The following is a 27,811-nucleotide window of genomic DNA, read 5'->3' as shown; positions in this document are numbered from 1 at the left end:
AACTATTGTTCAAAAGGCAATATGTTGAAAAAATAGGTTTGTTGTGATCTCACATTGAAACTGTAAAAGTATGTTATTCCCTCAGAAGCCACAACAAACATTTTTAATGTGCGCAAGACACAACGGACAACACAAGGAGTGAGGCTGCACAGTGTTGCAAAAGGACAGAACACAATGGAGCAAAAGCCGGAACACTTCAGTAAACCTCACAATAATAGTCCACAGAACAGCTTTTCAGGAAAAAAAGTACAAAACCTGCAACGCATGCACAGCATTGAAATCACAAGTCAAAGAACACCAGCTGTGGTGTGGAAGTCCAGGTCGGAAGAGAGGAAACGGAGCAAAATAAAAACACAAATTCAACACATGCTTAAGATTAAGCCAACAACAACAAGAACAAGAACAACAACGATAACGACAACAAACAAAGAGGACAATATAAAAACCAACTTTGGTCCATCAAAACATTAGACAAAACAAAGTCAAACAATCAAAATATCTATCACTTTTTTTTCCTTTTTTTTTTTTTTTTACAAGTTTAAAACGATAATTACATGGCTATTTACAAATGCACAATCTGTATGTATAAAATAAGTTAAAAAAAATTAAGAGCACAGTCTGTACATTATGTATGAACACTCACTTAAAAACAAAGAAGAATTGAAATATTTCATTTATAACCCTGCTTTCAGTGAGGAGTAGTGGCCGGTGATGGTCTCCATCCTGCTCTGCTCTACCTGGAACTCTTACCAGACAGCAGCTCCCAGCGCTGCCCGCCCCCGGCCTCTTGCCCCTGGGCTAAGTGTGTGTGGTCTGGGCCCCGGTGACCACAGGCCTCTACTCAGAGTAGACAAAGCGCCTGTCACCTCTTAGGAGGGGGAGGAGTGTGTTAGTTTTCACTATAAGAGCTCTGGACTAAATGCTCATGTGTAGTGCTCTCTGGCACAAGTGCTTCACGTTGCTTTCCCTTTCCTTGAACGCGCAAGCCCCACCCCCCCCCCCTCTCTCTGGCACCTTCGACGAGCGCTAAATGAGCACCCTCTGCCCTGGCCGATCATATGGGGGTGAGGTCGAAGTCGTCGTTGACCTCCACGAGAGGGATGTAGAACTCTGAGATCTCGAAGATGCTGGTGGACTTGTACATGGCGGGGTCCAGCTCCTGTAGCTTGAGCTGCCACTCTAGACGCTGCACGGCGTTCAGGGCGGCCGCCTCATGCTGCTGCCTCATCAGTAGGCAGGTCTATGGGAGGGAGACAAATTCATTGTACTTTCTGCCTGGCAACAAAAAAAAAAGGACTGTGCCATTATTGGCCATTGATTAATGTACTATCATCAATTACTGTATCAACACTTATTGGGCGTTGGTGATAGTACACTTTAATAGAAGATCTGACCTTTAGTTTATCAAACTTGTCGTCCACATCTTGCAGCCAGGACATGAACTGCCGGGCGTTGAACCGATCTCTCACTGACGTTTTACCTTCGTCGCCCTGAGGACCCAACACAAAACACGAGGAATGTCACGACAACTTTCCCAGACCGGGCACATTTGGGTTCTGTTGAATTCATTGTCGCCAGGTGCCAACTTACTGATTCTACAGAATGTGACATCATGCCACTTGCCTGGACATCCTGAGGCATGTTATATACTTCAGCATCCAGGAGGACTGTGCAGGCACTAAAAGGAAGCGTCTGATTGGCTAGTGTTCTTGCTGCCCGGTAATGGACTCGTAAGACCTCTTGCTCATTAGAAACAATCAGCTTTTCCTGAAGGAAAAAAACGGAGTTGAGTCAAACATAGATAGATTAAAAAATAAATAAATAAATAAAAAAATAATAAAAAAAAAACACATCATAGATGTCAGTTAGGCAATAGCCCATTTTGTGAAAATAAGTATGGAAACAGAATAATAGAAACGCATACTCTCTCAATGCTGTGTTGCAAGCGCAGTTTCATGCGGAAAACCTCTTGCTGTTTGAACATCTCCTTCAGTTGCTCAGGCAAAGATGGTGGTGGAGTTATCTGTTAAAAGACAAATAAATGATAAGGGAGTGAAACATCAAATCGAGGCAGTCCATTTGTAGCATTTGTTGTCTATAGTTGTTGTCGTACTGTCTTTGAAAGAAACAGCAGACTCACTGTAGGAATACACAGCTTGCTGAGTGGGTTCCCATCTATGAGGTAGGATCCATTAAAAGTCACATATTCGTCGTAGAACTGTGGGGGCTGGGGGATGACGCTGCACAGGACTTTGCGCTTCTCCTCGATCTTCCGGCGAATGTGGAGGAACTCGTAGTACGGGTTGGCCCTCTCCGTCTGGTAAGGCTGTATCTCCTCCAGCTTCACCGAGTCCACTATGGCCGCCAGAGACTGCTGGGGCTTGTCCTTGCCCAGCGGGGCGGCCGGGCAGCCCAGGGAGGAGGAGGATGATGATGATGACACCCTGGGCATCTTCCTCTTGCGGGGGTGGGTCACCTGCATGTCCGTCTCCTCGTCCAACGAGGACCGCACTTTGGCCTTGGCCCCGGACGAGTCCGAGTCGCGGTCTCCCGACTGCGGGGAGGAGCTCCCGGAGGCACTGCTCCCACTCAGGTCCGTCTGAGGCGCCGCGCTCTGACCCGACTCTCCGGCTCCCGGTGGCACCGCCTCCGGCCTCTCGTCCGCGGGGGACACCTCCATCGGCTCGGGGCACGGCTCCACCCCGTCGGGGGAGCTCTCCGGCGCGAGGCCGCCCTCCGTTGAGGAATTCTCTTTCTCGCTCACCGTCCTCGCCGGCGTCATCTCGCCGTCTGTACTCCTGCTCTCCGTACTCTGAGGGGCGTCGGCCGTGTCCTCCCCCTTGTGTTCGGGGCTGGCGGAGGAGGACGTGGGGCGGACATGTTCGCTCTTGTCGGTCGGAGGATCGCCGCAGGGGCCCGCCGTGTCGCCGGCGAGTCGGGATTTCTTACAGTCATGGCCGTCCACGTCCACGTCCTCGCGAAGGTCGCCGGGCTCGGCGACGGTTTTCCCTGGCCCGGGCTCCTCTTCGCTGGTGCTCGGCGTTTGGGTGCTGGTGGAGGGAACCGGACTGCTCGTGCTCTCTGCCCTGCAGCTTCCCAATACGCTCTCCACGCTCTCGGATCCGGCGAGGTTTTCGGCGCCGCCGGTGGCGCCCTCGAGAGGACTTTTATCTCTGCAGTCAGGACCCGGGGCTGCGCCCGCCTCAGCGTGAGAAACCTCCATATTCAGAGGAGCTTCGTTGGGCTGCCAGCACGCCTCCGCCAAAGCTTTAGTGTTAAGAGAGAAAGATGGCGGCGGAGCGGTCAGAGACGCCGCCGACAGCAGGGGCATTTCCGCGGGGGGCAGCTCCTTGTTGCCGCACTCGGCATCCACACCGGGGCTGTCCGCGGGGAGACACTTGACCTCCTGCATTAAGGGAGGGTCAGAGGTCGAAGGCCCTTTCTGTTCTACTCCCACCGGCTGCGGAAAGCTGGGCTGCGATTGGCCGGCCGGAGGTTGCGTCGAGTCCTTGACGTCCCGGACGTTCGGCGCCTGCGGGGGGAGGACGCCGGGAACGTTGGCCTTGCTCTCGGGGACGACGTCGACGACGTCCGACCTCGCGCTCGGGATGTTAGGCGCCGTCGAACCCTGACCGCACGGCGTCTCTTCCGTATCTGCGGGGGCGTCCAAAGCGGGAGCGTTGGCGGGCTCCTCGCCGGTTTGGGCGGGCGCGCCGGCCTTCGGCAGAGCTTCGAAGGGTTTACCCTCGGCGGATACCGAGTTGGCATCCTCGTCAAGAATAGCCCTGAGGTAAGGCGACGCGTGTCTGCTCGACAGCGGGGTTCGGTTACATTGGGCGGCGTCGGGGAGACCGTCGTCTTTGTCGTGTACGACGGGTGAGCGGGTGGCCTGCAGCAGGAGGGAAGACTGTAGGAAAGGCGGCTGGGAGTCGGAGGCCTCGAGGGTGAGGTCCGAGTCGTACTCCGCGGGCCTCGGCGTCAGCGTGGTCGCCTGGCACGAGTCTTCGGAGCTGGCCACGGAGATCATGGACACGGACCTGGACATGAGGCCGGAGCGCTCGCTCTCCGGCCTGGGCGACCGGCTCAGGCTGTTCTCCATGCCGGCCATCAGCCTCCCGCTGACCGCGGACAGGCTCTTGCTGTCGAGGGAGAGCGTCCTGGAGCTGGCGCTGTCCCTGGGGGCCTTGTCTCTGCCGGGGGCCTCGGGGCCCTCGGAGCTCTTCGAGCGCAGGAGCTCTTTGCTAGCGCACGGCTCGGCCTTGGCGGCCCTGTCCCTGCTCTTGACCTTCCCCGGGTCCGGCGCCGGGGGGCGCTGTTTCAGCCGCTCCCTCTCCTTCTGCTTGATCTTCTCCAGGTGCTTGCGGTGCCACTGCTCGATCTCCTGGTCCTTCAGGCTCAGCATGCGCTCGAAGCTGGTCTGCATCAGGTCGTCGTTGACCAGCCTCTTCTCTTTGGGCCGGGGGTCCCGGGCGGCCGGTGAGGCTTTGGATTTGACCCGGTCTCCCCCCTCGGCCTCGCCGGGCTTGGTCTTGGCAGCCTTGCCCTGCTGGGAGCGATCTTTGTGCCTCTCCTTCTCCCGATCTCGGTGCCTCTCGGGGTCCCTGTCCCGGTCTCGGCGCTCCCGGTCCTTCTCCGGCGTCCTCGCCACCTCCTCCTTGGCTTTGGCGGACGCTGCCTTGGCGCCCTCGGACGCGTAGCCCTTCTTCTCCTCCAGGAGCAGCTTCAGGTTGGAGCCGGCGGACGACGAGGAGCCCTCTTTCGTTTTCTCTTTCCTCTTCTTGTCGCAGTCTTTCTCTTTCTCTTTCAGGCGGTCCGGCTTGCCGTGGTCCGCCGTCTTCTCGGGGGGCTTCCCTCGCTTGTCCGAGCTCGTCCTGTCCTTCTCCCGGTGTTCCCCCCCGCTGTGCTCCCTCTCCCGGTCGCTCCTCTTGTCCGGCTTCTCCTTGTTCTTCTTGCTCTCCTCGTGCTTCTTCGTCACAGACAAGGACCTCAGCTTATCCCCCTCCCGGTGGGGTCTGTCTCCGGGTGAGTGAGACGAGCCGGCCGCCGGTCTCTCCTTCTCCCTCAGGCGGTCCAGGGAGTTCTGCGGGTCGCTGTGTTCCATCTTGACCTTCTTCTCCTTGTCCGGATGCCTTTTCTCCGGTTTTTCCGATTCCTTCTCCTTGCCGGGGAGCCGCTTGTCGTACTTTTCGCGCGCGGAGCCTTTCTCGGAGGGGTCCGGCTGGTCTTGATCAGCCGGGATCCCGGCGACGGGTCTGTCCTCCGGCTCGTCTTTCACGCCGGCGTGAGGCGGCGCCTCCTCGGGGATCCTCGCCGAGCCGTGGCAGTCCGGCCTCTCGTCGCGCTCGGCGGGCCGCGCCTCCTTCCCCCGCTCCTCCCTCCTCTCCTTCTTCAGCCCCCTGTCCTTCTCTCGCTCCTCCCTCTGCCTCTTCTCCTTGCCGCCGGCGTGCTTGTCCTTCGCCCCCCGCTCCTCCTTGGCGGTGGAGGCGTCCGGCAGCTTCGGCGGAGACCCGGCGTCGTCCGCATCCTTCTTCGCCGGCAGGGATTCGTCATTCTCGTCGCTCTTGAAGAAGTTCTCCTTCCAGAACTCCCGGTCGAACTCCAGATTCCGGTGGGCGTCCTTCCTGGTCTCCTTCTGCCTGTGCCGGCTCCTCTCCCCCTCGTAGTCTCTCCTGTGCTTGTCTTTCTCCTTGTGTTTTAATTTATGCTTCTTGACCACTTTGCCGTCTTTGTCGGTCTTCCGTAAGGCGCCCTCGGCCGCGTCCACGCTGTTGCCCGCGCCCACGTCTTTATACGGACTGGAGCTTCCGTCTTCGCCGTCGGCGCCCATGTCTTTCTGGTGATGCTTGCTCTTCTCCTTGTGCTTGCATCCCTTGCTGCTGGTGCTCTCCGTGCAGTAGTTCTGTTCGGCGTAGTGGTTGTATTTGGCGGCGTCCACCTGGCAGGGCCCGTCGCCGACCGGGGCGCACGTCTTGGCGTTCTCCTGCTTGAGCGGCGTGGGCTGCTTGTCGGCCGCGCCGTGGTTCAGCTTGGGCGACTTCACCGACGACAGGTGGAACAGGTGGACGGACGTGTCGTCCTTGGGGCTGAAGGACATCTTGAAGGAGTCCTCGTCGCGGCTCTTGTCGGCGCCCTCCGCCGCGGAGAACCCCAGGGCCTTGCTGTTCTCCTTCCCGTCCTCCTGGTTCTCCTTGTTCTTGCTCAGGCTCTTGCTCTTCCTCTTCACCTTGCCCTTGTCTCTCTGTTCGGCAGCGAGGCCGGGGTTCTCCTTTTTCCCTCGGGCGTCCGAGCCGTGGGAGCAGGTGGGGGAGCTCCTTCTCTCCGGCGGGTTCTCCATCTCGTCACTGGAGCTGTCGGTGCTGCAGCACAGGACGCGCGGGATCCTCGGCTTCTTCGGCTTGCCGCCGGCGTCTGCCTTGCCGCTCTGCTTCGCCGCGAAATGGTTCCTCTCCCTCTCGTCCTTCTCCCGCTGCTCCCTCCGGAGGGCGTGCCGGTCGCTGAACGCCTTGCTCAGGTCGTCCTCGTCCTCCTCGTCCTTGAACTCGTACTCGTCCAGGCCGGACATGGAGGACGAGGCTTTGACGGTGGCCTGCTTGTCGTCGGAGTCTTTGTCTGCGTCCGAGTCCTCCATGTTGTCGTCGTCCAGGCTGGAGGGGTTCACCGAGGGCGGGTTCTCAGACTCTGTGATGATGGAGGAGAAGAGAAGAAATGAAAAATTCCGCCTGATCCAAGTTCATAACAAACAGATAAAACGTCTTATCAGTTCCAGATACATTGTATGATGTGGATGTTTGTAACAAGGACAAAATATTCTTTGTACTATTGGAATGAGAATCCTATTGGCAACGGGTGGTGTAAACTGCCATATTTCTAAGCAGCAGCTGCAGTGAGGCCTTCTGTAAGCAATTACGTGACAAGCTGCCCTAGATACCGTTTCATTCGTTCGTTTCGTTCCGACACGTTTACGAGCGAAGGAAACGGCTCGAGCGGGGGCGGCCTGTTGATCCCGGAGCCCGCACTGTCATCCCTCGGTACCTAAGGAGCTGTCCTCCGAGTCGGACAGCGGCGTCTCTCCCTTCAGCAGCTGCTCCAGCTCCAGGGAGTCCGCCACGTCCACGGGCCGCTCCCCTCGCTTGTTGGCCTGGAAGGCGTTGCCCCCATGGCGCAGCAGCAGCTTCAGAATCTAGATGAAGCGTCACAGTCGGCGGTTAGTTTATGAGGCGGCGCCAGTGTAAACACAACGTGGGAGGGAACACTGGAAGCCTGGATTAAAACTATATAAATAATGGGAAATGGACTGCACTTATACAGCGCTTTTATCCAAAGCACTTTACAGTGGCCTCTCGTTCACCCATTCACACACACATTCACACACGCATTCACACACCAGTGGCGGCAGCTGCCATGCAAGGTGATAGCCTACTCATCGGGAGCAATTTGAGGTTCGGTGTCTTGCCCGAGGACACTTCGACATGTGGACAGGAGGAGGCGGGATTCGAACCGCTGACTCTACGATCATTGGACGACCCGTGCTACCTCCTGAGCTACAGCCGCCCCACTATGACAAAATCCGGTTGCATTTAAAGGGGGTTTGTGTTACAGTACATCATTGAAATTTGAACATAAGCGTTTAATATGCATCTATGCCTGCATGATTTTTTAAAATTCCGTAGATTGGAGCTGCAGGGTGAGAAAATGTGTAATCTCATATAATTAGCATGGACTCTGAGGTTGAAATTCATTACATTTTTGTGGCCACTACTGGAGGCGTCGTGGAGCGGCGTGTCGTCGTCCAGACCCTGGGTGTTGACCTCCGCCCCCGCCGCCAGAAGGACCTTCGCCACGTCGTAGTAGCCGAGGTTACACGCTTCATGAAGTGGCGTCCAGCCTGGACACACACACACACACAGAGAAGAGTGTGAGCGTGAACACAGAGCGCCGCCGGTCCCCGAAGAAACGCGCCGCGGGTTTGCCGTCGAGGCGAGCGCCGTACGCTAACAACAAAATAAACAGCTTTGTTTAGACGTGGAGTCGGCGGCGGGTGGAGTTTCACCTGCAAAGTCTTTGACGTTCACGTCGGCGCCGAGACTGATGAGCTCCTTGACCAGCTTGGCGTCCCCGCGGATGGCGGCCATGTGCAGCGGCGTCTCCCCGCGCTCGTTCCTCTTGTTCACCTTGTCCTTCTGTCGGGACGCCGTGCTGCTGGGGAGCTTCTTCTGCAGCGGGGGGGCCTGTGAGGGGTGACTGGGAGTGGAGTCTGGAGGAGACGGAGGGGGAGAGGGAGGCGGGGAACAGACCGCTTGAGCACAGCGTTCAACAAAGCAACGATTGCAGAGAGAGGGGAGGTGGGGGGACGGGGGGACGCCACACACTTAGTAATAAAGGTAGTGGCATCAAATCACCTCTCAAAGGACATTAACAAACCACACACTAACAAACCAAACACTACTTTCAAAAGATTAAGTCTGATTAAGTCTATTCTATTGATATGCCGAATTCAAATAGATGGATAAGTCCATTCTATTGATAAGCCTAAATCAAACAGACTGATAAGTCTATTCTCTTGAAATAAACACTACGAGGAGTCTTTACCAGGCTTGCATACCGAGGTGTCCCTAGGATAAACACAGCGACCGACCCGACATCTTGTAAATCTGAGAGGAGGAGGAAGAGGAGGAAGAGGAGGAGACAGGGCACGGAGTCAGACCTGGGCTGTTGTCCCTCGCCGTCATCTGCATGAGGAGGGCCATCTGCTTGCGCTCCGACAGGGGGTAGCCGAACAGTAGGTTGGCGGAGGCCGACTTCTTCCCTCCCGGCTCCTTCTTCACTTTCTTCTTGTCTGGACCCTCTTTGTCTGCGGCGGATCGAGGGGGGAGGTTAGCGATTCGCAGAGCAGGACGGACAAGCATCAATATCTCCTCCTGGCGGCACGACCGTCTGAAAGATGACTCAGTGTTTTCTTTCTCCCAACCCCTCCCTCCTGTCTGTGTGTGTGTGTGTATGGGCGGCGAATCTCGATCACGCATGAATAAAATAAAAAAAAAGGTTCATCGAGTGCGGCGTTCTCTAAATATGGTTTTCGGATGCCAGGCGAGCGCCTGCAGCGCTGTTTGGGGGTCGCCCTCTCCGTCCGCCGGTTAAACGCGGATGTGCGTGCGCCGGGGGCGGGGCGGAGGCAGGTCGAGATGCGCGCGCGTGTGTGTGCGTGTTACAGCATAGCAGTGAGGACGACTGGACCGAGGCGGAGGACTGAGGCAGGGCTGAGGGGTACAGCGTTTACCTGCGTAGATCCTGCAGGGAGGCACTAATCTCTCCCCCCAGGTCTCACCCGACTGGCCTGGGTCTGAGTCATCTACAGAGCAAAGCAGAGAGGATGGGGAGGGAGGGAGGGAGGGAGGGAGAGAAAGAGATGGGGATAGAGCGGGAGGGGAGGGGGGAAGCACTGCATTAACGCACGCTCACTCTCTCGCGCACAGCGACACGGGCGCGCACGAACACAGGCAGGCGCGCGCACGAATACAGAGACAGGCTCGCACGCAGACATACACACGAGCTCGCACAGACACAAGCATGCGCACACACACACACACACACACACACACAGATAAGGCTATGAACCGTGAGAGCATGGGGGTGGGGGGCTGCTGGTGAAGATGGAGGGTCGGTGGAGGGCATCGTTTCAAAGCAAGGGTCCTTCGTCAGTGAAATGCCTTACTGAGTCTATTACAATATCTCTCAAAGGAGGAGGCTCACTAGCGGTGTATCTAAAGGTTATCCTCCTAAATAGCAAATCGCGGCTGGAGACAAGGTTTTCTGTCAAGGGGCAGGATGTGGAATCAATGTCCTGTCCTTCGCTACTCGTATGATGGAATGTGGAATGAAAGCCACTAGGAGCTCAACCGTCCCCTAGACAATAACACAACAAGAAAAAAAGCCTCGTGATTTTTTGTTCTACTGTAATTAAAAATACACAAGCTTCAGCTCTTTCAGATCCACTATCTGACCTTAACTATATAATTGTGCAAATCCTTCCATTGTTGGTCCTAACACACAGATTATTACAGATTAGGGCTTAGGTTAAATGACCACGCTAGTCCAGACACTCTTCAGGATGACTAGTAGACAACATTCTGTTTTTCAGAAGATTTTGGTCTCCTTAGTATAAGTGAATGCTGGACAACAGGATTGTTTTTATCCAAAAAGCTAATGTCATGGCTGCGAACAGAACCTTCCATGACATTATTGTCATTAAAGTTACTAAGAGGCACGGGCACTAATTCCTAACCTCTGACTAAATCCTCTCAGCAGGTTAAAACAGTTAAGTTCCTTTTATTAAGTTCACGCTGGAGGGGGGGGGGGTAAATATACAGATGATCCTAAAAGCCTTGGTTCTACCGCTGGCCACCACCAGGAGGCAGTGTGGAGCCATGGCAACAGGCCAACGGCAGCAGCGGGGCGGCCAGAGTCAGGACTCCTACCTGTGTCCGAGTCTCGCTCCTCGGGCCGGGGCGGACTGGCGGTGAAGGAGAGCTTGCGCTTCATGGAAGACTTCGGTTTTCCTTCCTTCCCCAGTAGTTCACTCCGCTCCAGCTTGGGAGTTTTGGTGAACGGGGATATCTTATCTTTGCTCTGGAATAAAAGGAAAATCTATATTTCAGTCAAATCCAGCAAATCGCTGCCCCCCCCCCATTACAGAGGGGGTGTAGTCTTTGATAGCAAACCCATTCATTAAGCACTGTAAACAACCCAAAACTGACAGCCTACGACGCCCTGGCTTCAGCATGTGGATAATATTTCAAACTGGACTAAAGGTTGCCTAAACTTGACACTAACCAGACCCAGTGGTCACGCTACACCCACATTTGTTTCTGCTTTGTCTTGCGTTTTTCAGACTCAAGACAGCCTTGGCAAAGACGACGGTGAACTTAACAAACAATAATAGCCAGAGATAGGCAGAGAATACTCCCAGGGTAGTTCTAGCTACCGTGGGCCGGTGGAAGGTCAACTGGAATACAATCGGACGGTCTGAGGTCTACTGCAAGGTGCGGCGTACCACATGGTAGGACTTAGGGCTGGGTATCGAGTCGAATTTCAAGGATCGATTCGATTCCGATTCACAAGGTTCAGAATCGATTATCACGATTCAATTTCATTCGATTCAATATCGATTCGGTTAGTGTTACTAAAACCTGTTTTTGTGTGTTTTTTTTAGCTGTAACCTAAATTACATGACTGCCAAGTTATGCAACACATCAATACTAGGGCTGGGTATCGATACTGATTTCCAAAAATGAATGAATGAATGAATCATTGAATGAATTAATGAACTATTCATTCCTTCATTTATTCATTCATTCATTAAATAAAAGATCGATTTTGGGATTCATGAATCGATTCGGAATCATTTGATTCAGAATCGATTCAGAATCGCTGAATCGATTTTTGAAACCCAGCCCTAGTAGGACCGGGACCTTACCTTCTTACCCGCCTGCTTGTCCACCATGGCTCCATCTCGATCACTCCCAGGTTTGGCCATGGTGTGGCGGCGTGCGACTAGCTGCGACCGCTACGGCCCACTGGGTTCATCATGCACCTACAACGTAGGAGAAGATGTGGCGGAGTTGAGCATCTGGAAGCCGGATCAGGGCCAGCGGCCCACCGGTGTTTTTGAAGGGCTTTAAACGGTGGGAGTGCAATGCGAAAAAACAAAACAAACAAGGGATGCGATTATGTTTTCAGATACTCAACATGCACTCAAACTTCAACCCTCAAATGAGCAGCATATGAGTAGCTTCACTCACACTTCAACCCTCAAAAGACCAGCATGAGTAGCTTCACTCACACTTCAACCCTCAAAAGAACCTGAGCCCCCCCAAAGACCAGCATATGAGCAACTTAACTCAAACCTGAACCCCCCAAAGACCAGCATATGAGCAACTTAACTCAAACCTGAACCCCCCAAAGACCAGCATATGAGCAACTTAACTCAAACCTGAACCCCCCAAAGACCAGCATATGAGCAACTTAACTCAAACCGTCAACCCTCGAAAGACCAGCATATCAGTAAAAGGCCTAAACCTTGCGACTGCTGTAATCTGAGCATATTGGAAAGACTAAATCAACAACGCTCACACACGACACACAAGTTGCAAAAACATAACAACGAGACGGTTCGTGAAACGTTCCCGACTACTAGTCATGGCTCAGAATCACAGAGGGGAAATCCTAAAGATTTCCACTACTTGCGATCTTGCCGCGCACACAGCACAGCGCGCACAGGGGAAAGCAGGCTCATGAATCACAGGGGTTTAGGGGCTCAGATCCTGTGTGAGAGGAAACAACCCAACAGCAGACAGGCCTGCTCGTCAGCCTGGCCAGAAGGCCTGTGATGTGGTCTGCCACGCTCCTAGGCTGACGTAGTCCAGCCTCTCAGGGAGAAGATGAACGGAGGTACTGTGGGTGCTTATAGGCCGGTGGGGGGGGGGGGGGGGCATTGGTACCCTTACATCCAACACTGGAGACTAGGAACTCCGTGGTGAGTGTGTGCGCAGCAGTCATACGAAGTTACTTCTTTTCATGCAGATGACAAAGATATTGATAATAAAATGAAGGCCGTGCCATGTTCACAGCACTGCTTCAACAATGATTCTGAAGAGATAGAGAAGGTAGTCTGTAATAGAACTTGCCATTGAGATCTATGTGCAACTGACATGAAATGAGATTAACAAGTTCAACAGTGGTGGCCTACGCCTATTAAAGGATTAGAGAAAAACATTAGGCCTGCTCTAGATCAATCCAAACAAACCATGACAGCAAAAGCAGACGGACTGGAAGAACAAACTCAGCCTAGTACACACTCAGACTGTTCCACACTGGCCACTAGGGGGGTGGCGATACACTAATCTCATCTCACACTAATCTCATCTCTCAGTACAATATGTTACACACAGGCGGAGAAATTAGCTTTTTAGCTAACCAGCCAAATGTCTGGTAGATGAAAAATTCTACCTGCCAACCCTTTTTTTAACCATCCAAAAAATGACATTTACATGAAGCCTTTTTGTATTGTGTAGACATATGGTACATTGAATCTGCATAACACATTATGGTAGTGAATAAAAACAGTGCAGATTCCTGGTGCCACAGCTCCACAGTACAGGTGGGGTACCGGTCCACTGAAAATATTCATCTACAGTGACAAGTAGCCAACCTATTGCTATAACAAGCTAGTACACTACCTATTCGATAGGAATGAACCCTATAACCACACCAGCTGGGCAAACTGACTTTCTAGCCATCGACTAGGGGTGCCCAGATCGATCAGCCAGCAATCGGAATCGGCAGTAAAATATGAGATCAGAGAATTCCGATAATGCTTTCTAGTCACCAATAAGGTTTTTTTTGTGGCCGATAACGTGATCGTCTGAGTCATATCTGCCAATACACGTTTTGTTTTTTTGTTATGGCAGCTGGTATAGTACAGTTTCGATTTAAATACATTCAATCCATCAAATTAGGCCTCAACACAATTTTTTTTTCTACCTCAATATTTACTTGATCATTACAGTATGTAAACAATACCATGTGCGTGCATTGATGGTCGCACAACATCATTTAGCGAGATAACCGGAGTAGCGCCCACTTTCTACACCATCCTGAGTCCGAGAACTGAGTTACAATCCAGAGACTCCGCTCCCGCCAACGAACGTAGACTACATAGCGTGCTGCAACCTGACGTGTTAGTTACACGCGAATTGAATTCCCCATGTGGGAACTGAGAACACATTTCCCTCAGTCCAACATCTATTTTCGTTCACCGCAAACTACCTTTCAGACCGTTTGCAATTATGTTTGTTTGCTCCAGCTTGCATGCAAGAGAACAGCTACGCGCGCTGGGGAAAGGATGAGAGAGAGAGAGAGAAAGAGAGAGAGAGAGAGAGAGAGAGAGAAAGAGAGAGAGAGAGAGAGAGAGTGTGTGTGTGGGAAAGACTGCGCGCATTGTGTTGAAACATTTTTGTGCGTGGCTGTAAGCCAGCGCACCTAGAATATCAAATGCCCAGCAGTTGTCACTCCCTGGTTCCCTCCCTGGGTGCGTGTCCACCGGCAAGCTGTATTTTAGAGCTGGCGCTGTTTTCTCATTGTTTACAATGGGTAATGCGCTCTAGGGCGCTATAGAGACGAGAGCTGTGTTCCAAGCGCATTTTAGCAGGCTTTTTTGGCAGTTGAAAAAAGTTTAACTTTTTGAGCTAGAGCGCAGGCTGTAAACGGCTGTTCTGATGACGACAGCGGTCAGTTTTTGGCAAAACCGCAGATAGCGAACGTTAGCACTAGCTAACATTAGCTAGCTATCCTAACTTGGCTAATAAGCAGTTAATCTGCAGTCAACAAAAACATGACACTCGTTGCTAACGTAGCTGTAAAACATCAGTAGCCTAGCCAGCTCTAAACTCCGGCTCTAGTGCGCTTTACGCAGCTGTAAGCTTTGCGCCATTCAGCTACATACAGCTCGTTGGTGGACACAGCCTTACTCCCTATGTGCCCGGTCCCGTTGTTGACCTGCAGTTCTATGTTGCTACCACAAGAGTATTTACCGTTTTCGGCCACAGGAGGGCAGCAACAGGCTTTGATAGACTGTTCCTTGTTCAGTTTCAGCAATTTTTTGTATTTTGAGTATTTGAGTTAGGCTATTTAGTTTATTTGTGTAAGTATTTCTGTTAGTTATACATTATATTTCTTTACTCACTGTCTGTTTATGTAAGTGAAGAGAATTGAAAGGTCAAATAATGTGTATAAAGGGTTTATAGAGGGGTCCACAGCCTCCGACCCAATATGACACGAGGGGGCGGAGTCTTGCCACCACACCACTGTCCACGCCATGGACCCCACAAATCAGCCTGAGAGGGCTAGAGAAACACGGTCTTCACCGGTGGGGGCAGGTGGGTAGCCCAGAGAGGGGTCCACAGCCCCCGACCCAATATGACGCGAGGGGGCGGAGTCTTTCCACCACGCCACTGTCCACGCCACAGACTCCACAACTCAGCTCCTGATTGGGCTAGAGAAACATGGTCTTCACCGGTGGGGGCAGGTGGGTAGCCCGGAGAGGGCTCCACTGCCCCCGACCCAATATGACGCGAGGGGGCAGAGTCTCACCACCACACCACGGACCCCACAACTCAGCCCTCGAGTGGGCTAGAGACACAGTGGGGGGGTCAGGTGGGTGGCCCGGAGAGAGATACACTGTCCACAACCAGCTCTGACCCGAGGGGGCGGAGTCTCGCCATCACACCACTATCAATCAATCAATCAATCAAAGCTTTATTCACGCCAAGGATCCCACAACTCAGCCCCTGAGTGGGCTAGAGACCCACGGTCTTCGCCAGTGGGTGCAAGGAGATTGAACGCAGTACACTGACCTCTGGGCAATCAGCTCTGACCCAAGCGGGTGGAGTCTCACCACTACGCCACTATCCATGTCATGAACTCCACAACTCAGCCCGAGTGGGCTAGAGAGAGACGGTTTTCACCAGTGGGTGTATGGAGATTGCCCGGAAGTAACTGCACTACACACGAACCGCTCCAACACGAGGGGGCGGAGTCTCGGGGACCCGCTGTAGGTCCGCTAGCCTTGTGTTATCTGGGTTTATCCATTACCTTTGTCCAGAAACAGAAGTTGAACCAATTGCAGCAAAATAGCTAACGTTACAGGAATCATCAGTCTAACTGCTTTAGCCACTGACCACTACCATTAATGTTATGGAAGCTGCTGCTAGTTGTTGTGAGCTCATGAGCTAACTGGCCATCTCGCTCTTATTGTGCAGGATTAGCATTGGAAGCATTGGAACTGATGTGTCCAGGCGACAAGACCTATCTTAATTTATCAGACATTATTTCATGTCACAACTATTTCAGTGGCAGTACCAGTCCTGAACAGAAACAAGCCAGCCACACACATAAGCCAGGCTGGACCTGACCTGTTTTTTATATATATATATATATATATATATATATATATATATATATATATATATATATATCTTGCTTCCCCCACGAGATAGGCTTTTTTGTCCTGGCATATATTGCAGATGTTACAGCTGTTTCACACACACATTTTACTACAAAAAGTTGTCCTTGCTATAGCCACAAAGGCTGATAGTTTGTTGAAGAAAACCTCACCTGTCAAAGTGTCAGGTGTCTTCCAAAACATACACACCAAATGAAAAATATACCCGCATTTAGCGCTTGGCGGATGTTAATTTCGAACCCTGGATACACGATATTGGGTTCACGATATCGATACGATATTATAACAATATTTTTAACAAAACTTGAATGATGAATATATGACTGGAAAGTGTTTTTTTTTCTTTTTTTTTCTTCAGAAAAACACTAAATACAAAAAAATGCTGTTATTTGCCCTGTAGTTCCATTTTATGTTTGTATAGAACTTTTCTTGGTACCCAAAGTTGCTTTATATAGGCTTAAGAAAAAAAGAAAGAAAAAAAAAAGCAATAGTTTTTTATATTGTCTTTATATTGCGATATCTTGTGGCACGATATCTTGTCACACCCCTACTCACCACACACACACAGACTGTTCCTTCAACACTGGCCACACACTTATTAATTTCTGTAAATCCATAATAGACACCATCACCAATGCTTAAGCTATTTCATGATGTAAATAATAAGTACTTGTCGGGTTACCTATTCATCTCGGCAGTACTTGCATTCTCTCTTCATCTGAAATAGGGGGACATCAAGACCCATGTCAGGCTAATGTTTACACATCTTGTAGCAAACGTCCATGACACAGGCCTCAGCCTATTAATCAAGCCAGATCCTCCCTGGCCCGCGGCTCCAGCCAGCAAAAGCAGGAGCCATTAGTCAGCAGATAATGCAGCATTGTCATTCAGACAGCTGATAGGGAGAATGAACAGGACCAGGCCACAGTGAACAGTGTGTGTGTGTGTGTGTGTGTAAAGAGGCCAGTGTACCAGGGTATTAAAGCAGCACGGATACCCAGGGATGAGACGAGAAAAACGCTGACGTTACTCCAATCTGGCCCCGGGGTGCGTGGGGAGGGTGTGACCATAATTCTCGCAGGTATTTGGGCAGTCACTGGCTGGGCGTTCCATGCACTGCACTCATGAGTGACTGGCTAAGGACTGGATGAGCCTCTGCATGCACTGCCATTAACCTTCTAGGGGCAAGATCAAACCATGTCATAACATAGGGGTGGGGGGGGATTATTAGATGCATCGCAGTTCCCTCTTGAAAGACTGTAATTGTTTGGTGACTCAGCTCTCCCTATCCAACATTAGTTATCTAGCTATCGAGAGTTCTAGGCTTCCAGTAGCTAGCTTCCTGACTGAGCTAGCTCGCGATTGATTAAATATTGATTAAATTAATTGTAAACAAGCTATCTAGTGAGAGCTAGAACACTGGCCAAGCACACACTTTAGTTTTCACTTCCATTTCTTAAAGGCACAGTCGCCCTCTGTTTTTTATCAAGTGATTCAGAACATGCTAAAATCAGTGTTCATTTATTACAAGATGCTAGGGATGCACGATATCGACAATCATATTGGTATCGGACGATTTTTAATAGGCCTATATCGGTTTTAATTGTCCCTATAACTTCAGAGGAAACGATGCGACAAATGTATGATTTATGGGCTTTTCCAAATGTTTTGGAAATAAATACATTATTATTTAAAATTCAGTGTTTACATGTTTTTCAGTACAAAATCTGATTATCATAGAAACTTGTTTTTATACAGATCATATTGACATCTATAAATATTGGTTATCGGCCATAACAGCAATGTTATCATTATTGTCCAAAATGTTCATATCGGTGGGTGCATTCCTAGCTACTGGTACACTCTTCTTTCTTTTCTTGTTGGTTCTTTGCGATGCTGGGAAATATGTTGTCAAATGTAACCTTCCAGTCGACACATCTCTTCCAGCTGTTACTACTGTAGGCTGTTTATAAAAGATAATGAAAGTAAATTTGCATCGAATCGTGAGGCGCCTATAGAATCCCACCCCTAAGCACTCAGCAGGGCGGGCGACAACAACAATCAATCATAACTTTCACCACTAAAAATAAGACAAATACAAAAACGTAATCACATTGCCACAGAAGAAAAGAAAGTTGGGAGAGACAGGCCAGGCCTAGGCTAGGCTAGATGCAACGCATTGCTCTCAAAGAAATAGGCTATTGGAATGCATGGCTCCTATGTGCATGCAGGAGGAAGCTCCTAGCTGGATGTGACGAGGGCCTGAAGTGCTTCTGGTTGAGTGAGACAGACAGCCAGGGAACGTGGTGTGACGTAGGCAGTCAGGCGGAGGACTGTTCCTTGGCCTCTACGTGTCCAGAATGGTGAATAATTTAACAGGCAGAGACAAGATGCTCAAAGAAGCAGCAGGAAAAAAAAAATCACATCTGGCCAAAGAATACATGCTGGAGTCGGGCTTTCCAAAACTCACTGTTATGCTTCCGACAAATTCACAGATGATCAACACACCACCAGCCAAATCACCCCAGTCCTGGTAAAAAGGTAACCGTATTGCAGCCTGGTGTTTCCCTGTTATTTTTAACTGAACGAGTCATGACAACAATAACACTTTTCCCTGTAGGACTGAGACACGCTAGTACTCAGAACAGCGGGTACCCGAGTGTGTGTGTGTGTGCGCATCACGCATGTGTTTCCTAGCGTGAGCAGCGATTGTGCGAGGGGAGGTGGCGGCGGGGCTCGTGTGGCGCCGGGGGAGATGGGAACTGTGCTCGCAGTACGGTAACCTGATCCCCTGACTGCAGGATGGGGCAGGGAGGGAGCGGGCTAAGAATAGACAGCCTGATACAGCACAGAGTCCACCACCACCACCAGCACCAGCACTCCCGCCTCCCGGAGTACAGGCTACTGCCACCAGACCATGTGGGAACTATGTGCTTTCCACTGGCCCCTTCGTATGGCTGCACTTGGGGCTCGTTTTCATCTTCTCAGGTCCGTGAAACAAATAAAATGGGGGTAAAAAATACAGTTAATGTAGCTCTACAGCCTCCACAATAATTCAAAATCCTGTCTCCAGTCGTCAATATTTAGAATATTAGGCTCAGGCTGTGTCCAGTATTCGACAATGCCCGGCAACGGAATCCCATAATATGCTCAAGGAGACTTGACTGTGCTGCATGCGACACCAAGCGCAGCGCGTCACGTGATGGCCGTCCTGTGTGCCAGGCTAAACGATGGGGGAGGTCCCTTCCAGCGCTCCCACCCCCAGCCGCTCCGTCTCCTCCTCCTCCTCCTCCCACCGACCCTCTAATGAGAGGTAGGACAAAGCCGTGAGCCAAAGCCTGATTACTGAGACCGGAGAGGAGAGAGACAACAATACCCACAGTCAAGGCCAAGCCGCCGACGACGATGCGCTCACACAACACACACCCCTACACGGAAACACACACACACAAACAAACACACACACACACACGCGACAAGCATGTACACTACACACGCATGTACGTAAATCTGCTCCCCGCCCCAGAACTGTCCACTTCAATTATTTTACTGCGGAGGGGGAAAATCCTATGATTTAACATGTGGTCAGTAATCCACATGTGTATGTGGCAACATGAACCAAGACATGAAGAGTCACAGACTGGCTGCCAGTAATGGCTATATGTCATATGGAGCATGACCCAAATGCCAGTTCACAAGACCCAGTGCGATAAACCACAAAACTACAAATTATTGAGATAAAACAAAATCAATGTTGGGCCTCGTAGTGTGTCGAAGCCTTTTAAGTAAGCTTTATTACCAAGTGAATAAAAAAATTGACAACAAAATCACTCAATCTGCTCAGAATTAATTCAGAGAACAGAGGAATACTTTACTGTAATTTGTCAGTTGGACGAACACCTGAAATTTATCCTCTCCCCTTCAAATTCATCAACACGCGGCTTCACACAGAGGGGAGACGAGTGCCTCAAAGCTCCTCTCTTCCGCGTTACCACACACGGCGTCTGGGACTGGGTCGGGTCGTCTGAGCAGGCGGTTTATTTCGACATGGACAAACAAACAAAGGGCAAAACTAAATGCCCCAAGGTGTCGGTTCACCTCTCGCTAGTCACCGCCCTTACCAGAGACAGACCAAACATGCGTCCACGCAGTCTGGGCTGCGTCCCCCACTCGCATCGAATTAGCTTCCCACACCGCTGCGCTGGCTGTGCTGCTAGAACTCATATCTTCCGACTTTTTCTGAATTGCAGCGACCTAATATCCACGGTTTTTCAGTGGTGGTCAGTAGCATCAGTTGGATGGCATGTGCAAGGATTACAGCTGGCATACATTAGTAAATAATAGCAAGGAAGTACGCGAACACGTTGACCAATCCACTGGATTCATTCATAGTATTAAGTCTCAAAGCATTAAGTCTCTGTAAAACCCCAACAGCCAGTGTGTGTTCTTATATAAGAATGAACAATCCATAATAGTTTCAGACTTCTACAGAACCCTATAGCTGTGAGGGATGGCACAATAGAGGATAGTGTGACACAATGAGTAGGACAAGACTTTTCCCCTCAAAAACCTAGAAGGAACAGACTCCCCAAAGAGCAATCAAAGGTCACGTGGGGGAAGAACTGTGTTCCCCAAGAGCAAATAGGGTTACCTACTTTACTAGCAACTGGATAAGGCTCAGCCCAGACCTTGACACCGAGGCTCTCCCAATAAGCCGGTCACAGCCGTCCCTGTGAGAGGGCATTAAGAGGCCTAACGCCCTGCTCTGAATGTAGGTTAATGATCACAGATACCCACGCAGTGGACGAGAACAATGAACCATTTACTACTGCTTATGGGTTAAAACAGGAGGAAGGGAGAAAGAGAGGGGGGCAAAGGTTAGGACCTAGGTCCGGTCTATTTCTACGCAAACTTCTGGTTAAACCCACACACAGAATGGGATTAACCAAAGACAAAGTGAAAGACTTGTGTGAAAGCAGAGCTCCCCTACATGATGTCAAGGCCATACTGTGTCAACAACAACCACCGTGTTTTGAAGGGCTTGGGCCTGGCCTTATCTAGAGCAACCATAATTATTGACTGACCCCAAACGATTGACCCAACGTTTTTTTCTTGTGTGTTTGGGCCACACACAACACACACACCAAAGGCAAACATGGAGATTATGCCAAGAGTGTGTGTGGCACACACAGCCCTAATAGCAGGGGACAGAAAGCTATTAAGTCCCCCATGGGAAAATAAGCCACTTGTGGACAGCAGGTTCTAAACAGGAGTGAACTACAGGGGAGGAAACGTGTCACTTCCTATTAAGACACAGACATGACTTTGTCTTCTGTGTACACCTGTCAAGATCTTATCGAGGATGACTTACTGAGCCTGTCGATAGGATCACAGGCTTTAGCCTAGACTAGCTACATCTCTGCAAGCGGTTTTAAAAGTCTAGTTACCCAGTGGTCCTTTTCCTTGCCTAAATATGTCCAATCATGTGTCCAACTTCTTGTCACCAGTGCGATTTTATTTCCCATCAGGCTACACCTAGTTATGTAATGTACCTGGTCCTGAAACCTCCTCCCACTAAGGACAGATGTGTATGGGCAGCTACTAGGGATGTTAATAGCTAATCGACTATCGATTAATTGCCGATAAGAGTAAGATTTGGTTACTCGATTAATTGCTTGTTAATGGAACAGAACTTTTTTGGGGGGAACGACAATTTTCAACGGGAGTTGCGTGAAATGTAATCATGATTTAAGGTCTGACTGCACACGAGGGCACCCCACCATGTAGTGAAGGCTAATTGGGATGCCGGGAAATTTCAACGATCGGAAGACAAAAAAATGAAGCGGGCAAAGCGCAGTCCGGCGCAGAACGTTCTTAGCAATGAATCGACTATTGTTTGTTAAGGATAACAGGTATCGATTAGTGAAAGCAGCTACCTCACTGAACTACATTGAATAACTCAGTGTTTCCCACAAGACTGGAGTGTAGCTGTGGTGGCGGAAGGTCCAATCCATCTGGCTAGCTAGTTTTCAAGAACCAAACGCAGGTATATTTTTAATTTGCCGTGTATGTTTTGGAAGCCACCAGATACTTTGGCGGGTGATTTTATACAACAGCTAGCTATCTAGAGTTCTAGGCTTCCAGTAGCTAGCTTCCTGACTGAGGTAGCTAGCGACTGTTTCTAAATCCATATTGATTAAATTCATTATAAACATTGTAAAAGTGATTTTAATCTGCAACAAAATATCAGCATTGAGGGTTCAACGCTTAACAAAATATCAGCCATTGTGGCTCATAGCACGGACAACTTTTTTGCAATAAAATTATCAGCATTGACACAGCGTGAGTAAGATCAGCCTCGGTGGCTCATATAGCACAGTGCATAAGAGAATGAATGGTGCTTGAACAGCTTGTGTCAAGAGTGTCTCAGTGGTGGATCTGCTTATTGCTGTGCATCAACAAAACCAACTGAAAAATGTGGGGGACTCTCTCTGCTAGGTACAGTTACTACTAATTAGCTAATGTCATGTTGACAGGAGTCAGTGAACCAACGTATTCACAGCAAGCAAACTTGTTATCTAAAGCTACATGTATGCTAACATTAGGTGACTGGGACTGTCTCTCGTGACTAGCTAATGTTAGCTAGCTATGTAGCTAATGACAGCCAAACAAGCTTAAATGAAAATTCAAGTCTATGATTTTGTAGCCTCTAAACACATGTAATGTGTCTTGTTTACAATTAATTTAAACAAAACCAGAAAATTTCATTATTTTTAGTAATAAGCTCAATAGACAATGTGGTGGTTACAGGGGCTGTTATTTTGAAAGACTCAATTGACCAGCATGCATTGCGCAAAACTGAGCTATCGGGAGGAGGCGAATGGAGTCGGAATTCAGCAGAACAGCGGAAGCCATCATCTCGAGCGAACATTTGTCACTCAGAACATTTGTCAAACCCTGTATCTAGCTATATTTGCTATTGAAGAAGAACACCGACAATGCCAAAATACTGTGCAATTTGTGGAATCAAGGATTTACCTGCACCGGTGGGAGTGAGTTTCCATCGGCAGGGTTTTTCCTGCATAGAGGAATTTTTGGCGCCTCCCAAAGAGACTTTAGCCAGAGCCAAAGGAAAATCACCAGTGCCAAAATGCTAAAAATATAGAATAAAAATATCAATTAAAATCCTCTCCAAATGTCTTTGATAGCTTGTTTCAAGTGCAGCCCATCCCTCTTTCTTGCATTGTCCATGGTTTGGACCAGCAGTAATCAAGATAATTGATAGGCAGGTTATCAGTATCTTAAACATTTTGGCTTCATATCCACTTTCTGTCATGTTGGGAGATTTCCTGCGATTTTGAAAAATGAGCTCAGTCAGAACGACAGCGAAGAATATAGGCCTATATATATGCTGGTAGGCTACTCGGCATAAAACGGAGGATTCCCCCACAAAATTGTGTGCGCATCACCCCCCAAAGAACCATTCTGAGCCATTCTGCCCCCCCACCCCGCAAGACCCCAAAAGCCAAAAAATAGCAAACTTTTAGATGGCTAACATGCTTTGCATATGTCAATGGAGTTTAACATAGCAAAAATTATCATCGCAGCTAGCGGACATTTTCTGACTGGGGGTGAGAAATTAAAAGATTCTGTTGCTTTAGCTAGCTACATAAGTAATGTAACCACAGTTTCGTCTGTCTTCTGATGTTAGTAACTATGTAGGGCACACATTAGCTATGTGTTGTGGACTAAATGGGTTAGTTTCCATTTCCCCCCATTTAGGCTATTTATTTTCATCAATGCTTTTGCCATTTCTTTTCAGCTGTTTTGCATACATTTTTGTAAATAAATATTGTTAATATGTGTGTGTGTTACTTAGCCCAAGTTATGTGCACTTGTTTCATTACAGCTCAGTGTAGAGAAATGCACCGATAAATGCCTAACTGTGCGTGTCTATGACGACACTGTTGACACCATGCATCCGTGAGATGCCCGCCCCGCGACAACACCAGTAGTTTTGGGAGGCCTACCACCCCCCCCTGAAAAAAATACTAGGGGAAACACTGGTCAAACTTCTAATCCTCCAAAACGAGGGTTTTACAGGCCTGGGAGGACTGTCCTTCAGTCAGTACGTTCACTGTGGTCATCTCCAGGTCACCACACTTCAGCGAGGTGCCTCCTCACAGTCTGCTCACTCTCAGGCTGGGACACGATCCTCACAGCTACAGGAGGACGGCTATGGGGAGAACATAAGCTACTTGCAGAGATCATAATACTGGTGTAGAAACATCTAGGCTTTCTCTTACAGCTGAATAGTTTAATGTGTCCTACACAACCGCAGAGACAAAGAGAAATCGATTAATAAAGTCTACACACACACACACACACGAAAGGGACCCATAAAACACACTGGATAGCCTACATTTCCAGTATGTGGTCTGTGCACCAGCAGATAGTCTCCAGCACGGCATGCAGCCTTTAAAACACAAGATAAAGTGCACTCAGAGAAACCAAACAAAAACAACACACGTTATGCTGTTGGCACGGCAAGCACACGTTGCGTTATCAGAGGCTCCACACACACCTGCTCCCGCACACTCACTGAGCTGTATCTGTGTGGCCCTCTCAGGCAGACACATACTCACTCGCCTGCGAAAGCCAACAACAGATTCAAGAACATGATTTCATGAATTCGTGATGGACTACTTTGCTTGCAGTTGCAGAGCCTCATTCAAGGCAGCTGGATATCCAGCAACAAGCTGGGACCCAGGTTGGAGTCCAAAACTCAGGAAGTCATACTACACCATTTTCCTCCATTTGTAGGAGATGGAACAATTTCCCCTTGGGAATCAATAAAGTGTCTATCAATCTATCTGCTATCTATCCTGCTGATTCATTGTTTGATAGCAGATATGCATTTTGAGGTGTAGAATTCTGGACGACATAACGACTGTATTCGCTGTGGCCTTTCTAGATGGGGCAGTAAAACAAGACTTGATTTGACTGTTTTAGGGGTTTTCCCTTGTAGAGTCACGGAGGAGGCCTACTCTGTTCATTCAAAACAGTGAAAGGAGGAACTCAAACATGGAGGCATACCATCTGTGAATAGGTCAGACGACACGCACTGCCTACTTTCCTTTGCAGGAGGAACACAGTTCAAGATCACAGAGGAGGCAGATGATCAGAATCCCCAGCAGTGACGAGTGAAACTCAAACGATTTCACTATCCGGAGCTGAGCCCGGCCACCGCATCAATGGCTGCAAATGCCATGAGTGAGGTCTCACATTAGGCCAGCTGGCCTGAGGAGCAGGAGGAGAGTTCACATCAGAAACCACAGCCTCGTCGTTGTGTGTAGCCTACATTCTCAATATGGGGATAGAGATTTATGTTTTGGTACAAACACTGTTTGATACAAAAGGCAGTTTTAACTTCTGCAAAACTTAGAGGGCTCTGAATGTGTGCTCTAAATTATTAGGCCTACATGGGCCCATATACTGCAAATCTCAAATACAACTGTATCCCAGTTAGTTTAACAGACACAGACGGCCAAGAACAGCCTCTCACGGGAAAGGTAACAGGCAGAAAGGGCAATGTCTTTTTTAGCGAAGTGATGACTCATTTTTTATCAGAGTTCAAATAAAAAAAGATCCAACGGATTTGTGGGCCACGTGATAAGATGACACTCGCCCACCAGCCAAACCACTGAGAACCACATAGCTCTCCACAGTAGTATTGTAAAACAGTGTTTACACTGTCAATATGTCAGATCTTGAACACACAGCTCAAGCACATGGGCATCAGCTGAATTAGTGATAATACATGTATGACCCAGCCTATTCTTGGGAGGCTTAGGGTAGCCTATCTTACAAATCTCATACCATACCATCTGTGGTATCAAACTGCAAGTCGATGCGTCTGCTTGAGAAGAACTTGCTGATGTGGTATTACAATGGAAAGATTCCTTCCTCTGTAGAATGAATCCCATCATTACCATTGTCCCCATCTCCATGGGCCTGGCAGGGTGGTCCATTTCTGCACTGAGAAAACTAGCCTTTATGAAGCTCTCTCCAGTCTCCATTACTCTACTTGGAACTTTCTCATTTCAAAAACACAATTTTCTGATGGCATCAAGTTTGCACAATCTAGGCCTTTTAAGGAACCCACTGTACCTAGAGATATTTGTTTATTTGCATTTTTGTATATTGGATTCCTGCATATTTATATAGCACATGTGTATCTACTCTGAACAAAGTTGATTTGTTCTTTGGGTGCTGTAGCAGTGCAGTTCCCCTTGGAAATAAGTACCCATTACTACTATAACATTTGAATTATTGCTGCATTAGCCTACATATAGGAATTGTCAACCTGTTTCAGGTGAATCTTGGTCCTCATGATCCACTGACAATTGAGACAGATCTCAGCACCAATAAAATACTTCAAAAGTAGCAGTTTATTCTTTTGTCAGTTCAGGCTTATGTTTATTAAGCCCATAAACCAGCATTCGTATTATATTCTACTTCATTGTTGACATGGTGACTTGATAACTGAATGCTGATGTAATGTGGGAACAGTCTTTGGATAGTGGATAGTCATGGATAGTCACTTCTGTAAAATATTGTAGCACTCTTAAAATACACAAAACAATCACAACGTATGCATTGCAATCACACAACCTAACAGATTGACCAATGTAAGACTGGTAATGCCATATTAGTAATGGATAGTACAACTGTAACGTTATACTTCCACATTAACTGGATCTGAAGAACCCATAGCTAATTGTAGTAGTACAATCAATGTATAAAGTCAATGCCACTACCAGTCCTTGCTGATACGTAACGAATGTGTCTATTCTAATGCCACTACAGCTAGTATAGTTCAGATATAACAGTGCACTGGCTGTACACGCATCAGCTAACATCAGCTAGCTAGCAGACTGCGTTACTTGGGCGCTCAAATTCTTAGCTAACGTTAAAGCTAACGTTACCTAGCTAATGCGACCTCCCTGTCAAACGTCACCTCCCCGCACTACAAGGATAGGTAGCAAGTTGGATGTTTCGAAACGATACATTAGCTTAATTCGCAATTAAGGACCATAGCAAATATTTTTTCACTTTCTACTGTTGCAGACAGAGAACAAAACAACCCCGTGGAGACAAAGCCTCCCGGCCGCCCTATCACCGTCCCCCCTCCCGAGTCGCTAGGCTAGCTCGGCTAGCAAGGCAAGCGCTGTCCGCAACCAGCAGAGCCTCACAGTAGCTAGGTAGCTAGCCAGTTGTCACTTAGCTTCGCCTTCGTTTAACCGCGCATACCAACTAGCAAGCTTCAAATTAAAACAAATCTTGTTGCAAAAGCAGCTTTGCCACGTAACTTAGGAACTACTACAACCAAACTAAATCTATTCACAGATATGTGTTACACACGTGGCATACAACTAAAACCCCACGCTAAGGAATAACATTCCATTTTCGAACGCAGTTACGTTAAAGTTAGCTAGCAAGCTATCCAACTAGCCAGATGGCTAACTGGCTTTTTCCTATGATCCCAGGGAATCAAAAACCATAAACCTTACTTAAAGCTTACCTTTCCAATGGTTTATTTAGTTCCGAGAGCTCATTCGGGTTTAATCACAAATATGTATTACGCAATATAAACTGTTATATGCTAAATATTAAACGTTAACTGTAGCATACGGCTGTGTGACGTTTCTGTCCAGCTTATTGCTGGTTTGAAAACATCCCCAGTCGCCCGTCGTCTCCAAGAAAAGCCCAGCAGAACACGCAACCCTCGCT

The 27,811-nt window shown here is 49.1% G+C and overlaps 1 protein-coding gene across 1 annotated transcript; it reads right to left on the bottom strand.

The window, feature by feature from the left end:
• On the bottom strand, nt 1–27,736 carry ankrd12 (ankyrin repeat domain 12). The gene is made up of 13 exons (XM_084457818.1): nt 27,603–27,736; nt 11,474–11,590; nt 10,476–10,626; nt 9,278–9,349; nt 8,705–8,851; nt 8,051–8,254; nt 7,743–7,885; nt 7,033–7,180; nt 2,141–6,678; nt 1,925–2,023; nt 1,591–1,767; nt 1,395–1,490; nt 1–1,240 (listed from the first exon to the last, which is right to left on the bottom strand). Exons 2-13 carry the CDS (start codon nt 11,531–11,533, stop codon nt 1,055–1,057), a joined length of 6,021 nt encoding a protein of 2,006 aa, XP_084313944.1. The 5' UTR covers nt 11,534–11,590; nt 27,603–27,736; the 3' UTR covers nt 1–1,054.
• Nucleotides 27,737–27,811: the final 75 nt, after the last annotated feature.

Source organism: Borostomias antarcticus, assembly GCF_949987555.1.
Source record: "Borostomias antarcticus genome assembly, chromosome: 24".
Classification (NCBI taxonomy): Eukaryota; Metazoa; Chordata; class Actinopteri; order Stomiiformes; family Stomiidae; genus Borostomias; species Borostomias antarcticus.
The sequence above is the reverse complement of the archived record's forward strand: the minus strand, read 5'-3'. Positions and strand labels throughout refer to the sequence as shown.